This window comes from Tachyglossus aculeatus, chromosome X1, assembly GCF_015852505.1.
Source record: "Tachyglossus aculeatus isolate mTacAcu1 chromosome X1, mTacAcu1.pri, whole genome shotgun sequence".
Lineage (NCBI taxonomy): Eukaryota > Metazoa > Chordata > Mammalia > Monotremata > Tachyglossidae > Tachyglossus > Tachyglossus aculeatus.
The window spans coordinates 41,548,851-41,563,581 of record NC_052101.1 but is presented as its reverse complement, the minus strand read 5'-3'; the positions used below and the strand labels follow the sequence as shown (position 1 = coordinate 41,563,581).

Genomic DNA, 14,731 nt, shown 5'->3' with positions numbered 1-14,731 from the left:
TAGAACATAATAAGCACTTAATACTATTATTATTAGGTCTGTGTCCAACCCAATTCCCCTTATATATTCACCCTAGAGTTTAGTTCAGTGCCTGGCACCTAGTAAGCACTTAACAAATCCCACAATTATTATTATTATTACTACAGTCTACAGCCCCGCCACAGGAATTCGGGGAGCCAAGGCCATCAGGGTGAGTAAATCCCAAAGGGTTTGGATTGGGGAAGTTCTGGCTGAGGTCAACTGTGGATAGGCTGGGCCCAGGTCTCCCCTGGGTGCGGGCTGAAGTCCTTGAGGGAGTTCATTTTCGAAAGCCCAAGGGCGTGACACCCACAACATAGATCATGCAAATCCGCACGTCGGATCTCATAGGGGATTGAATATTCACGCAATCGTATTCATTAAGCGCTTACGGTGCACCAACTAGAAGCAGCGTGGCTTAGTGGATAGAACAAGGGCTTGGGAGTCAGAAGGACCCACGTCCTAATTCTGGCTCCACCACTTGTCTGCTGTGGGACCATGGGCAAGTCACTTAACTTCTCCTTGCCTCAGTTACCTCATCGGCAAAATGGGGATTAAGACTGTGAGCCCCATGTGGGACCGTGACTATGTCCAACCTGATAAGCTTGTATTTTGATATACAGCACTTAGAATAGTACTAGGCACGAAGGAAGTGCTTAACAAATACCATTAAAAAAATTGCAATGACAAGGGTTTTAAACAATTCTATAAGCCACCCCCTTAATTTCTTCATAGATATGGAATTAGCATGTGTGATTTACATTTTAAATTTGAATGAATGAGGACTTCAACCTGCCGCAGACCTTTATGTCCTCAGCTCCTATTTCCTCAGGATTCGCTTTGGTCTCTAGGAGGACAACCCAAGGCCTGACCTGAAATCTCTACTGCTATTAAGACAGGATTGCCACTATGAAGAGGCTTTCATTAGGATTATGGGTTCTTAGTACACAGACACCAAGTACATTTCTCTTGACAATCACAATACAATGAAAGCTAAAATGAAATTGCGACTAGACAGCAGGAAAGCCATTTAGAATGGAAACGCCAACGGGCATCACTAGGGCCAAACAAAACACTCCACTATTATTACGGAGCGAAGAATCAGACACCGATTCACTAATTCAATTCTTCGCACTGGTTATTGTGCCCCTTCGGGACTAATTATGCCTCTCCATCATTTTTAACAACTCCCCAGGATTAACTGAGATCGACCAAAGGGTAATGGAAAATCTTGGATTGTGAGAGTGCCCTCCTGTTTTAGACTGGGAACGTCGGCTGATACCATCCTCCTCGACCGGGCTTTCTCTGAACCAGGAACCAGCCCGGGAAAGAACAACTGCTGAAAGAAGTTCTCAGGCAGCTCCTGGAACATAGTAAGCGCTTAACGAATACCATTAAAAAATGCTATTTACTGAACTCACCCTCTGTGTAAAGAACTAACAACTCAGGAGAGTATGATAGAGTAAGAAGACATGCTTCTTACCCTCAAGGAACTTACAAAGTAAGTGTAGCTTATTCATTCATTCAGTCGCATTTACTGAGCGCTGACTGTGTGCAGAGCACTGTAGTAAGCGCTTGGGAGAGTACAACAATAAACAGACACATTCCCTGCCCACGTAGTTCTCACAGAGGATTTCAATATCAATCGTATCGAGTTCTTACTGTGTGCAGAGCACTGTACTAAGCTCTTGGAAGAGTGAAATACAAAAGAGTTGGTAGAAACCTTCGCTGCCCACAATGAGCTCACAGTCTAAAGGAGGAGAGAGACATTATTGTAGATAACTAAGTTACGGATACGTACATTCGTGCTGTGGGGCTGAGCGAGGGGTGAATCAAGGGAGTAAACCAGGGTGAGGCAGAAGGGAGTGGGAAAAGAGGAATTGAGAGGTTAGTCAAGAAAGGCCTCTTAGAGGAGATGTCCACCAGTCTAACTTAAAAAATACAGAATAAGTGCTGCACCCTGAAATTCCTTGGCCATGAATGACCCCAGGTTGAATGACCTAACCCTTAGATTTCAACAGGCTGAAGTCTCACTTGGACAGAGGGAGACAGAGAGAGGAGTGAAGGGACAGGGTTATTCAAAAACCATGAATCACCTTTCCCCATGGAAATAGCTATATGAGCAGCAGTAACCCTTGACAGTCTCCAATAGTAATAATAAATTACAATGGGATTTGTTAAATGCTTAATATGTGCCAAGCATTATATTAAGCGCTGGGGTAGATACCAGTTAATCAGGTCAGATACAGTCCCTGTCCCAAAGGAGGCTCACAGTCCAAGTAGGAGGGAGAACAGGTATTGAATTCCCATTTTATAGATGAGGAAACTGAGGCAGAGAAAAGTTAAGTGACTTGCCCAAGGTACCTTTCCATTAGGCCAGGCTGCTTCTCCAATCAGTCTGACTTCACTCATGCAAACATATTAACAGCCTGTGAGGAAAGGACAAGGTTTTCGAGATGATTTCAGCAGGTGATAAATCAGATATACTCTGAACACACAAAGCCGCTTTCAATGTTGGAGTAACACCAGTTGGGTGTTAGCAACGTGGCTTGGATCCACTTTAAAATTTAAATTAAGAAGCAGCATGCCTAGTGGAAAGAGATCGGCCCTGAACTCAGAGGATCTGGGTTCTAATCCTAGCTCTGCCACTTGCCTGCTGGGACCTTGGGCAAGCCATTTAACTTCTCTGTGCCTCAGTTTCCGCCTATGTAAAGTGTGCATTCAACACTAGTTCTCCTTCCTACCTAGACCGTAAGCTCTATGTGGGACAGAGGCTGCGGAACAGAGATAAACCTATATTTACCTCAGCATTTAAAATGGTGTTGGACATATAGTAAGCACAGAACAGATACCATAATTATTATAATTATCGAGTGGGAAATGGCAGGCACACAGTGCTTCTGTTGTGGCTCAATCTTGCGATTTGCAAATACTTACCCAGTGGCCAACTGATAAGCAGGATCCAAGCTTCTTCCTCTTCCACATGGACTTCTTCCTACTCCTTAATTCTCTGCAACGGCACTTAGGAAAGAAAATCGAGGAATGAAGAAGCTGCATGGTTTAGTGGAAAAAAGCCCAGGCCTGGGAGACAGAGGACCTGAGTTCTAATCCTGAATTTGACAGTTGCTTGCTGTGTGACCTTGGGCATTTAATTTTCTATGCCTCAGTTTCCTCAACTATAAAATGGGGCCATCTGTTCTCCCTCCCACTCAGACTGAGTCCCATGCAGGATGGGGACATGTTAACCTTATTAATTGTACGATAGTGTTTGATCCATAGTAAATGCTTAACAAATACCATATAGGAAAGATTTTACACCAGAACCTCAAATCTGACAGAGAGTTAGACCTTGAATCTCCCCTTCTCCTGCTCCTCCTCCTTTCCTCTCCTCCCTCTTTCACCCTTGTAATGGAGCCCTTGGGGATTTCTTTTCCATTTGCTGATAACCAACATTTGGATTCCGTGCCCATTGTTCAAGGCCCAGGTGGACACCGGAGAGAAGTCATTCCCACCGGGACCACTATGGAAATGGATGAACCCTTTTAGAGTTTAGATCCTGGATGTTGTTGTTCACAGACTCCCCATCATGATGAAAAGTACCGATGGGGAAGAAAGTGGCACATTTGGAACAGTGTAGACTAGTGGAAAGACCACAGGCCTGGGAATCAGAGGACCTGAGTTCTAATCCCGGCTCCACCGCTTGTCTCTTGGCAAAGGCTTGAGAAAGTCATTTCACTTCTCTGGGCTTCCGTTTCCTCATCTGTAAAATAGCAATTCAATACTTGCTCTCCCTCCTACTTGGCGCTTATTACAGTGTTCGGCACATAGTGAGTGTTCAATAAATACCATGGATCGGTCGATGCTAAAACTGTGAGCCCCATGTGGGACAGGGACTGGGAATGACCTTCTGAACATATATCTCCCCAGTACTTAGAACAGTGCTTGACACATAGTAAGTGCTTAAGAAATGCAATAACGATGAGACTACCAACAATAATAATGAATTGTACTTTCCAAGTGCATAGTCCAGTGCTCTGCACACAGTAAGGGCTCAATAAATACAATTAAATGAATGAATGACTAGTAATAATGATAATAATAATATGATCCTGCACCATACCTTGAAAGTTCACTCTGGCACTCCCGTTCACAGCAGCGAAGTTTCAGCAGCAGTCAGAACAGATGGTCGGAGAGAGGCAATTCCAACCTTCCCCGAGAATCCACAGAATAGTGTTCCACAGAGGCCCGTTGAACAGAATGGAGATGGAGATGTTCTCACAGCATAATTTCCTAACCTGGATAACCCCCGAGGTATGCCATTAAACATCTGGTCCTTGAGGTTTCCCCACAGCCACCCAAAACCTTCAGCGACAGATATTACAGATGTTCTTCACACAGCCATCCAACTTGGGCTGTGGATTGAATCCATACTGCTGTGTTTGGTGATTAACTAACATCTACTTTCTTTTCTGTCAGCAAATTTGCAGCAAAAATACCATCACCAGCCAGGTGACCTGTCGCTTTTCAAGCCCTACGATGCTGAATTATGATAAAAATGCTGCTGGCTAGTGTCATATTGTGTGTGTTTATATATGTGTATGCCCCTTAGGAGGATCTCTCTTTACATAAGAGAGAAAATAGGACAGGACTGTGTCTCATTCCCTCGTGTATACTCTCCCAGCACTCAATACAGTGCTATGCACACAAAATAAGCACTTATTCTATACACACACACACACACACACTCACACATATGGTTGTCTTTCAGATTGTTCTTGAACTATAAGGAGAGGTTTCCTCAACCTGCTACGAGATTTGCCTCTCAGCCAAACTGGCAGTTTCAGGCATCTTTCTCAAGTCAAACATCAAATCAATCACATTTACTACTAGTGTGTACGGAGCATCGGGCTAAGAGCTTGGAACAGCAGGAAATAAAAAATAAAATGGGGAAAGCACGAGATCCTTGCCTTCAATTAATTTACCATTACCATTGGGAAGCCTTCCCTGACTAATCTCTACCCAATTTCCCTCCCTTTTCCATCACCTCGGCACTTAAATCCAAATCTTCCAAGCACTTATCCACTCCCCACACCTGGTTCTTCTTCTACCAGTTATTCACCGGTAATCTCCTTGAGGGCAGGGATTTGCCTAGTTCACTGCTCTGTACACAATAGGTGCTCAACGAACACCACTGATTGAGTGTATGTTTTCCACAACTGGTCCTGAAACTTCACTGATGCATTAGTATGTTATGTGGCACAGTAGTGCTTATCAAGCTGAAAGACACAAGGAGGTAGTCACTTAAAAAGGACTTTTCTTAATAAAGGACTGAAAGAAGGAAAACTGTAGTGGATACTCCAAAGAGAATTCACTTTTCTTTGAAAAATCTGGTCTGTGTGTGAGCAGATTAAGGTTGTCCAATCTGAAACGGTGGTGAATGGTTGAAAGGATCACCATTTGGATAAGGATAAAAGAGGTGAGCCTCACCACTCAGGATGACAATAAGAAGTGATCTAAATCAAATAAAGAAGAATGTTTACAAAAAACTATAAAAAAAATGGTATTCATTAAGCACTTAGTATGTGCCAGGCACCAACATTAGACTCATAGTCTTAATCCCCATTTTACAGATAAGGTCACTGAGGCCCAGAGAAGTGAAGCGACTTGCCTGAGGACACACAGCGGACAAGTGGCAGAGCCGGAATTAGAACCCAGGTCCTTTAGACTCCAAGACCAGTGCTCTATCCACTAGGCAACGCTGCCTCTCTTTCTAGGTGCAGTGGAGAGAAAGAGGTGCCCTAACCTCGAATGGATTCACACTGCCCACTGGCCCCTCCAATCCATCTTAATCTCACCAAGCTTGCAATTTTTTTCTATTTAGTTGCCCTCACAGGAAAGAAAAGTCAGTAGTCTTGCTGGGAAAATGTGGTGGCCTCCTCTGGGGTCGACTAAAGGGAGAAATGGGGCAACCCAGGTCTTCCTGCGACACAGCGGATCTAGCGCTTGGAACAGTGCTTGGCACATAGTAAGCGCTTAACAAATGCCATCATTATTATTATTGAGAATGCTCAAACAAGAGATTGGGGCTAAAATACATCTGAGGCATCAAAAAAGTCCTTCCAGTTCTTCAAACTGAGACACTACCAAAAACAAAGAGTCACAAACAGCCACTAAGCACCTTTATTTCATGGCCACTGCAGAATCAGGGGTGACATATTCAGGGTCCGGAGAGCAACAAGCTCATCAGTTTCCCCAAATTATCTTCACTGTTTTCACACTAAATCGAAAATACCTCTTCAGACGTACTTCACAATGTGCATAATAGTCTGGAAGGCCACATTTTCGGGTGAATTACACCACGTCAGAATTTCACATTATAAAACCTTGCAATTATAAAACACTTGGTTAAAACCACATTATAAAAACAACTGTTCAACAGATTTAATGAACTAATTGATATAAAACATACTAAAGAGTTTATATGATAAAGCACCTGTCATCGACGTGTGACTGAGTACCTAAAACATCAGCGTGAAACACAAAATTGTATAAGAGAATTTTAAATCATTCCATTTCACAATTAGGGTTTTCCATTATATTCTGATAGCAGCTGACTTGACCAGCACTGAACTGATTATAAAACCTTGCATAAACAATGAGAAATACGTATTGTCTGAACATACTGGTAAAAATGTTCAATTCACCCCACATGAAGGTTTACCCCTCAATGGTATAAACCAGTCCAACTTCAAAATAAATGAAATCCAACCCCTCCATCTCTTCAACACATGGATATTTTTAATATACTGAAAATGTGAAAAGGCACTCTATATATATTGTTTACCCAATCAGAGGTTTCTGATTGTTTTTTTGCCTAGGAAAAGCAATAATAGCTACATTTAACTACGATAAGGGAGAAAATACTGATTCAATAAAAACACACGATTTTAAAATAGATTTGAATACGTAGCTATCGGTGCAGGAAGAAAGCAAAGAGGAGGCGGTTATAACAAATGTCCGCCTGTCTAGGGGGAAAGCATGGCAACTGCTGAGGAAGGGAGTGGTCTGGTGGATGCAGTTTACAGTCTACAGGAGAAATCCTCAAATAAGAGGACAGGAACCTGAGGAGATTTCTAAAGATTCAAGATTTCTTAGCTCATCTTTAACCACACACCGGGGGAATTCATTCAAGTCCTAGCACCAAAAAAGTCCAGCTGTTGAGCTTCCCAACATTCCCAAAGCCGCCCGCTCGGGACCACGGTGCTGTTTCCCTCTGCGGCTTCACGAGACGGGGTGTCCCAGGGGAGAGGATTCTGAATTCCCTCTCCTCGGAGCCTTCGCTGACTCGACAGGGGCCATTCGGTAAAGCTCCTGAGACCTTCTTTCGGGGCCAAAGATTCTCCATTTCCAGATTGGGGGGTACAGTTGAAGGCCTCTCCCTCCCCCCGTCCCAGAACGGAAGGAAGAGCGGGAAGCGCCAGTCTTCCACGATTCCCGATATGCTAGGTGGAACAAAGAACAGCAAACCAGAAGGTAGTGGGTGGGAGTGGATTACGGGGTGGGGGTGAGGAGGAGGGTGTTCAGTGGGTGGCGTTTACAGCATCTTTAACCCTTGAAAGCCCGCTAGCCAGTCCTCACCCCTTGGCATACATGAGTCGGGAAGGCATAGTTTGAAAATTCCCTCAATCTCTTTGGAGACAGCTGCTTAACCAAAATAAGGTTCTTTGGCTGGGGGAGGAGAAGGTGGCAAGTGACTGCTTGAATTTTCTTTTCATCTCCACATACGCACACGTTTACACGTTATGTCAATAACAGCCTATTATTCCAAAAGCCCCCGCACTACAATGCAGAAACAAAACCCTCTAAACAAACTCTGGTTTTGGTCATTGTGGACTATTTCTTTTTTTTGTCCCCACCAAAAGACTTGGGATAATTTCTCTTCATTTCCTAGCTGTGCTAAGAAACAAAAATCAAGGGACCCATATACGCTGAATAGAGGTTCACAGTGGCAAACTGCAACGCAAGATTCAGCAGGTGCTTTTAAATGCATCATCGCACATTTTATGCTTGAATATTAAAGACAAGGGACAATCAAAGAGAATTTTCACTGCTAGTCCAATTCTGCTGTCCCTTGAAGATGAATTCAAGTTCTTACCTTTTTCTTCCAAATGTTCGGTTGGGAGTTTCACTCTAGTTTTATTTATTTCTTGGCTGGATTTATTTTTCCGTGGGACTACAATGCAGTGTTTATATAACTAAACGATGCAGTGGTTCAGTCGTGAAAAAGTCAATCCGTGGATACAGGCAGAACATTAAAATGTAAATGGCAGAAATCCTGAACAGCTGCTGAATGAGTCTGATTTAACGGTTACAGGCAGGAAGTCAAATTATATCCCATTTTCTGATTTGCTCTGCCCTACCCACCTGAAAAAAAAATCCCAACATGGCTGGGGTCCCAAGGTAACCACACAGTCTCATCTTCTGCTTTGATTTACAGTTCCTTCCATGGGCAGGGGGATAACTTGGTTTTACTAATCCACTCAATCCCCTGCCTTGAAAGCAATATAATTCTGAAATTTCTCTTGATGTTTCCGTGGCACCACTCGAAAAAAATGAGCAGGGTCTCCAGGGCACCATGCTCTGGCAGAGGAGATAGACTATGGGGTTTTGTTTGTAAAATAGTAAAAACAGGGTCGCTGGTAAAAACTCCCAGAGGCCTCGTCTCCATGATTCCATGAGCTTTTTGGTGAGCGTAGGTGACCTGGTTCTCAGAGAATCCCTCGCTTAAAAATATCTGCAGTAAGTTCTTGTCTTGACACTGTGTCTTACATCTCAATCGCTTGAGCAGTCGGTAAACTTGGCTTCTTTCTGGGGCAATCGTGTCAAGGTAAAGATCCATTGTGCTTTAGACCCTGTCGCCGCCAACCCATCTCTCCCTGAAAGGCAAAGAAAGCAATGTTTACCAACTAATAACACGCTTTCTAATGGATACTGTGTTGTTCTTTTTCTCTCCCTGAAGCAACTCTTGAATCCTTCCATGTTCAGCATTTCTGGAAGAAATGCCATGGCGGTCAGGGAATGTACCTTCCAACTCTGTTGTATTGTACTCTCCCAAGCACTTAAGCTCTGCACACAGTAAATGCTCAATAAATAAGTACTCAATAAATAAGCGCTCAATAAATACAGTGGAATGAATGAATACCATTAATTGATTGATTGATTTCAGCCCGGTAAGGCCTTGAATAAGGCCCACACATTGTCACCAATTAGCCTGCTGTGATAGTCCATTAGGAATCAGAGACAGACAGAACTGAGGTCTTAATCACTAGGACGTTGTAGCATTCGGCTATAATTTCAAATCTCACATAGCAGCGGTTCTCCTGTCTGCCAGAAGCAAGTATGAACAGATGTCAGGACTGCTTTTTATTCCCAACTGACAAGAAATCCAAAATGTATCCCCTAGATCTGGCTCCAGCCGTGCCATGAGCGTACTGATTAGTGAGATTGATATGCATTCATTCTGGCCCTAAACATTGCAGTTCCCCCAAAATCAAACTTTATGATATTGGGCAGAGAAGACTGCAATCAGTAGTCTGGATGCTAGGAACACCGAATCCCTGTGCTCGGGGAGAAATTTCGACTCGGCTTCCCCAAGACTTGGGTGGGTATCCACGGCACAGCATCTCACTTGATGGCATGGAAGGGACGCCCAATTGGGGAAGAATCGACAAACTCTGAGGGTCATTCAGTCAATTCTCTTGAACCAGTAACTGAGCACCTGGGTGATTTAAAAATGCAGAGATCTAACAACCACCACAACTGCCAAATCTTTTACCCACTCATTCATTCATTCAATCGTATTTATTGAGCTCTTACTGTGTGCAGAGCACTGTACTAAGTGCTTGGGAAGTACCTGGCTCGGTGGAAAGAGCCCGGGCTTTGGAGTCAGAGGTCATGGGTTCAAATCCCAGCTCCGCTAATTGTCAGCTGTGTGACTTCGGGCAAGTCATTTCACTTCTCCGGGCCTCAGTTCCCTCATCTGTAAAATGGGAATGAGGCCTGTGAGCCCACCTTGTACCCCCCCAGCACTTAGAACAGTGCTTTGCACATAGTAAGCGCTTAATAAATGCCATCATTATTATTATTATTAAGCTGGCAACATATAGAGACGGTCCCTACACACCAACGGGCTCACAGTCTAGAAGGGGGAGACAGACAACAAAACAAAACATGTGGACAGGTGTCAAGTCATCAGAATAAAAAGAAGTAAAGCTAGATGCACATCATTAACAAAATAAATAGAATAGTAAATATGTACAAGTAAAATAAATAGAGTAATAAACCTGTCCAAACATATATACAGGTGCTGTGGGGAGGGGAAGGAGGTAGGGCGGGGGGGGGATGGGGAGGAGGACAGGAAAAAGGGGGCTCAGTGTGGGAAGGCCTCCTGGAGGAGGTGAGCTTTCAGGAGGGCTTTGAAGGGAGGAAAAGAGCTAGCTTGGTGGATGTTCCCAATGTTGGGTAGGGACTGTCTCTATATGTTGCCAATTTGTACTTCCCAAGCGCTTAGTACAGTGCTCTGCACACAGTAAGCGCTCAATAAATACGATTGATGATGATGATGATGTGCGGATTAGCCAACTCACTGTTGGCTAATGAAAGACTAGAGAAGCAGCGTGGCTCAGTGGAAAGAGCCCCGGCTTTGGAGTCAGAAGTCATGGGTTCAAATCCCGGCTCTGCCAATTGTCAACTGTGTGACTTTGGGCAAGTCACTTAACTTCTCTGTGCCTCAGTTACCTCATCTGGAAAGCGGGGATTAAGACTGTGAGCCTTCTGTGGGACAACCTGATCACTTTGTAACCTCCCCAGCGCTTAGAACAGTGCTTTGCACATAGCAAGCGCTTAATAAATGCCATCATGATGATGGTTATGATGAAAGGATTAATACTGAGGTGAAGCAGCGTGGTCTTGTGGAAAGAGTACGGACCTGGGACGTCAGAGGACCCGGGTTCTAATCCCGGCTCCACCACTTGTTTTATGTATAACCTTGGGAAAGCTACTTAACTTCTCTGGGCCTCAGTTACCTCATCTGGAAAACGAGGATGAAGACTATGATCCCTGTGTGGGACAGGGACTTTGTCCAATCTGTCCTGTATCTACCCATCTACCCAACACTTATTACTCTGTCCGGACACAGTAAGCACTGGGATAGATACAGCTAATCAGGTGGGGCACAGTCCCATGATCTTAACCTCCTGGGACAGTGGTGACAATTTTTATGACATGAGATAACCATCTGCAAAGTTGTGCCAAGTGCGCATAACACACAAACACTCACTAAACCCATGCAGTAGATTGTGTGGGGGGGGAAGGGAAGCGCCCGAAATGACTCCGCCCTCGGGATGGCACCCATGGCAACCACGGGCAATAAGACTGTGAGTCCAGTTGTTGGATGGTGGCCTGTTTAAGACTCTCAACTCCGATCACACAACTTACGTTTCTCGCTGTTGGATGACCGGAGGAGGACTGGGGAGGTGAGCAAAGAACGAGATCTACTCCAAGATGGGACTAAAAACCTCGGGCATGTTCGCTAACAGGGACAGGGGGAGGACCAACTCCGGGCTCCGGGTAACACTCAGCCGGCAAATAAACAGGAGAGTGGATTGATTCGAGACCCGACTCCTTCTAACTTTTTGCTAATGAGGGTGAGATGGGAAAAAGCAGGTGCCCCCAGCAAATAGAGAATGAATACTGTGGGGTAAGTCACACACTGGGGAATTATCCTCTGACTCAGGATGGCTCAGTGGAAAGAGCACGGGCTCTGGAATCAGCGGTCATGGGTTCCAATCCAGGCTCTGCCAATTGTCAGCTGTGTGACTTTGGGCAAGTCGCTTAACTTCTCTGCGCCTCAGATACCTCATCTGTAAAATGGGGATGAAGACTGTGAGCCCTCCGTGGGACAACCTGATCACCTTGTTACCTCCCCAGTGCTTAGAACAGTGCTTTGCACATAGTAAGCACTTAATAAATGCCATTATCATTATTATTATTTCACTGGTGATCGGTCCTATCACAAAATCCTCCTCTTGCTCTCAGCCTGGATCAACCATGCCAAACACAGCTGTAAGACAACTCTGGCAAAAGGGGCTGATTTCTGGGGAAAGTGAGATTCACGTCGTCTTTCTACATTTCCTGGAAAGTTGCCCAGTGGATGGGAAAACCAGAGCCGTCAGCCCACAAGGGGAAATCCAACTGCCGGTGTCCCTAAGTGAAGTCTTGGAGCCATTCCTGCCTATTCTTTTGGAAAACCGCGATTTCTCCTTCTCTGGGCCTGTTCCCTGGTGGGAACTGGATATCGGAAACGCCAAATGGAGGGCGGAACACGAGGCAACATTGGATGTCAACCCCAGAAGGGGAATATGTCAATCAGGAAGCATTTCAAATAGAACACAAGCCCGGGGAACGGTTCTGGTTTTGCTCTGGGGACTCACCAATGATTCCTTATTTGTTTATGGGGGCTCCACACTGCTCCTGAAGGAGGGCTTCCATTATTCTAATACCCTGTGACAAAGAAAGAGACAAAATGATGCATTTATTGGCATTCTCCCATTTTTCCAGCACTTATCCTCTAAGGGGGAGAAGCAGCACGTCCTAGTGGATAGAGTACTGGACTGGGAATTTGCAGAACCTGGGTTCTAACCCCGCTCCACCATTTGTCTGCTGGGTGACCTTGGGCAGGTCGCTTAGTTTCTCTGAGCCTCAGTTAATTCATCTGTGAGCCCCATGTGGGACATAACTATGTCCAACCTGATTAACTTGTATCTACCCCAGCGCTTGGTTCAGTGCCTGGCACAGTGTAAACACTTAAAAAATTAAAAAAAAAAAAAAGACCCCAGAATAATAATAATAATAATGGTATTTATTAAGCGCTTACTATGTGCAAAGCACTGTTCTAAGCGCTGGGGAGATACAAGGTAATCAGGTTGTCCCACAGGGGGCTCACAGTCTTAATCCCCATTTTACAGAAGAGGTAACTGAGGCACAGAGAAGTTAAGTGACTTGCCCAAGGTCACACAGCTGACAATTGGCGGAGCCGGGATTTGAACCCCTGACCTCTGACTCCAAAGCCCGGGCTCTTTCCACTGAGCCAGTCAGTCAACTGTATTTATTGAGTGCTTTCAGTCTGCCGAGCACTTTACTAAGCACTTGGAAGAGTACAATATGATGATGATAGTATTTGTTAAGCATTTATTATGTGCCAGAAACTGTACTAAGCACTGGGGTGGATACAAACAAATCGAGTTGGAATAATAATAATAATAATAATAATAATAATAATAATAATAATAGTATCTGTTAAGCGCTTACTACGTGCAAAGCACTGGGCACTGTTCTAAAAGCTGGATGGGGCTTACAGTCTCAATCTCCATTTTACAGATGAGGTAACTGAGGCCCAGAGAAGTGAAGTGACTTCGCCAAGGTCACAGAGCAGACAAGTGGCAGAGCTGGGATTAGAACCCTCCCCGGCCCATACTGCTTCTTATACAACAATATAGCAATAAACAGACACATTCCCTGCCCACAACGAGTTTACAGCCTAGACAGGGGGATGGACATTAATATAAATTACAGATATGTACATAAATTACAAACATTTACAGTCCAGTCCAGATACAATCCAGTCCATTATAGGCACAGACCAACTTGGCAATAAATCTGGTCTTTGTCCCCACAGACATGCTGGGTTTTGGGGGGGCTAAATCTCACCTCCTGGTGCCCCAAGGAAGCTCAGGGTTACAGAGTCTGGGCCACGCAAGATGTGGTCCAATGCTTATACTTACTGCTCATGGAGGAAAAAGGTATCTGCAGCAAGAAATATTTTACCACCCTTCTTGGGAGAGAGAAGCCACTGTGAATACAATAGAGGACCCTTGGACTCCCATTAAAATGTGTCCAAATCGGAGAGGGAGTTGCTGGGAAGATTTAGGCATCGTCTTTCGGCTGTGTCCTGGGTACTCTGGTGTGTATGCTCTTTGTGGGAGGAGGGGAAGAAGAAGAAGAAAGAAGAAGAAGAAAAAGGAAAGAAGAAGAAAGATGAAGAATGGTATGTGTTAAGCACTTACTATGTGCCAAGAAATCTACTAGGCACTGGGGTAGATACAGGGCGATCAGGTCCCATATGGGGCTGCCAGTTGAATTAGAAGGGAGAACAATATTGACTCTCCATTGGGAAGATAGGCAACTGAGGCAAAGAGAAGTCACTTGCCCAAGGTCCTTGGCAGAGCCAGGATTAGAACCCAAATCACCCCCATACTCTTTCCACTAGGCAATCCAAATTCCCTTTACAGTTCAGTACAGGGTTTGTACAGTGTAAGCACTCAATAAGTAACACTGATTGTCGGATTGATTGAAGGATGCATTAGAATAGCTAGTATTTCCCCCAAAGGACTGTAACCTGGTTGAAGTCGGAGATCATTTATTTTTCTTCAAGTGCCTAGTTTGGTGCTCCACCCCACATGGTGATCGATAAATATCGTGGATGCTGACTTAGAAGACATACAGGATGCAACCCCCGCCTCGAGAAGCTTACCACTTAATGCAGAAGATGAGCCAGATTGAATGGACAAAAGTGCAAGAGATAAAAGAATGATAGAATAGATAGAAAGGATACTAGGGTGAGCAATATATCAATAATGGATAGTAAGTAAACAGA

At 44.5% G+C, this 14,731-nt stretch overlaps 1 protein-coding gene across 3 annotated transcripts in view; it reads right to left on the bottom strand.

Moving 5' to 3' along the window:
• Window positions 1–6,175: 6,175 nt before the first annotated feature.
• The window catches only part of PRELID2 (PRELI domain containing 2), a 79,432-nt gene continuing 70,876 nt past the window's right edge, over window positions 6,176–14,731 (bottom strand). For 2 of the 3 annotated variants that reach the window (XM_038740180.1, XM_038740182.1), the window contains 2 exons: window positions 12,510–12,579; window positions 6,176–8,954 (listed from right to left, as the gene is read on the bottom strand). In XM_038740180.1, the coding sequence (XP_038596108.1) occupies window positions 12,520–12,579 (60 nt within the window). In that variant the 3' untranslated portion in view covers window positions 6,176–8,954; window positions 12,510–12,519. Of the gene's footprint in view, window positions 8,955–12,509; window positions 12,580–13,991; window positions 14,050–14,731 lie in introns of those variants that run through there. The other variant, XM_038740181.1, reaches the window with a different exon arrangement.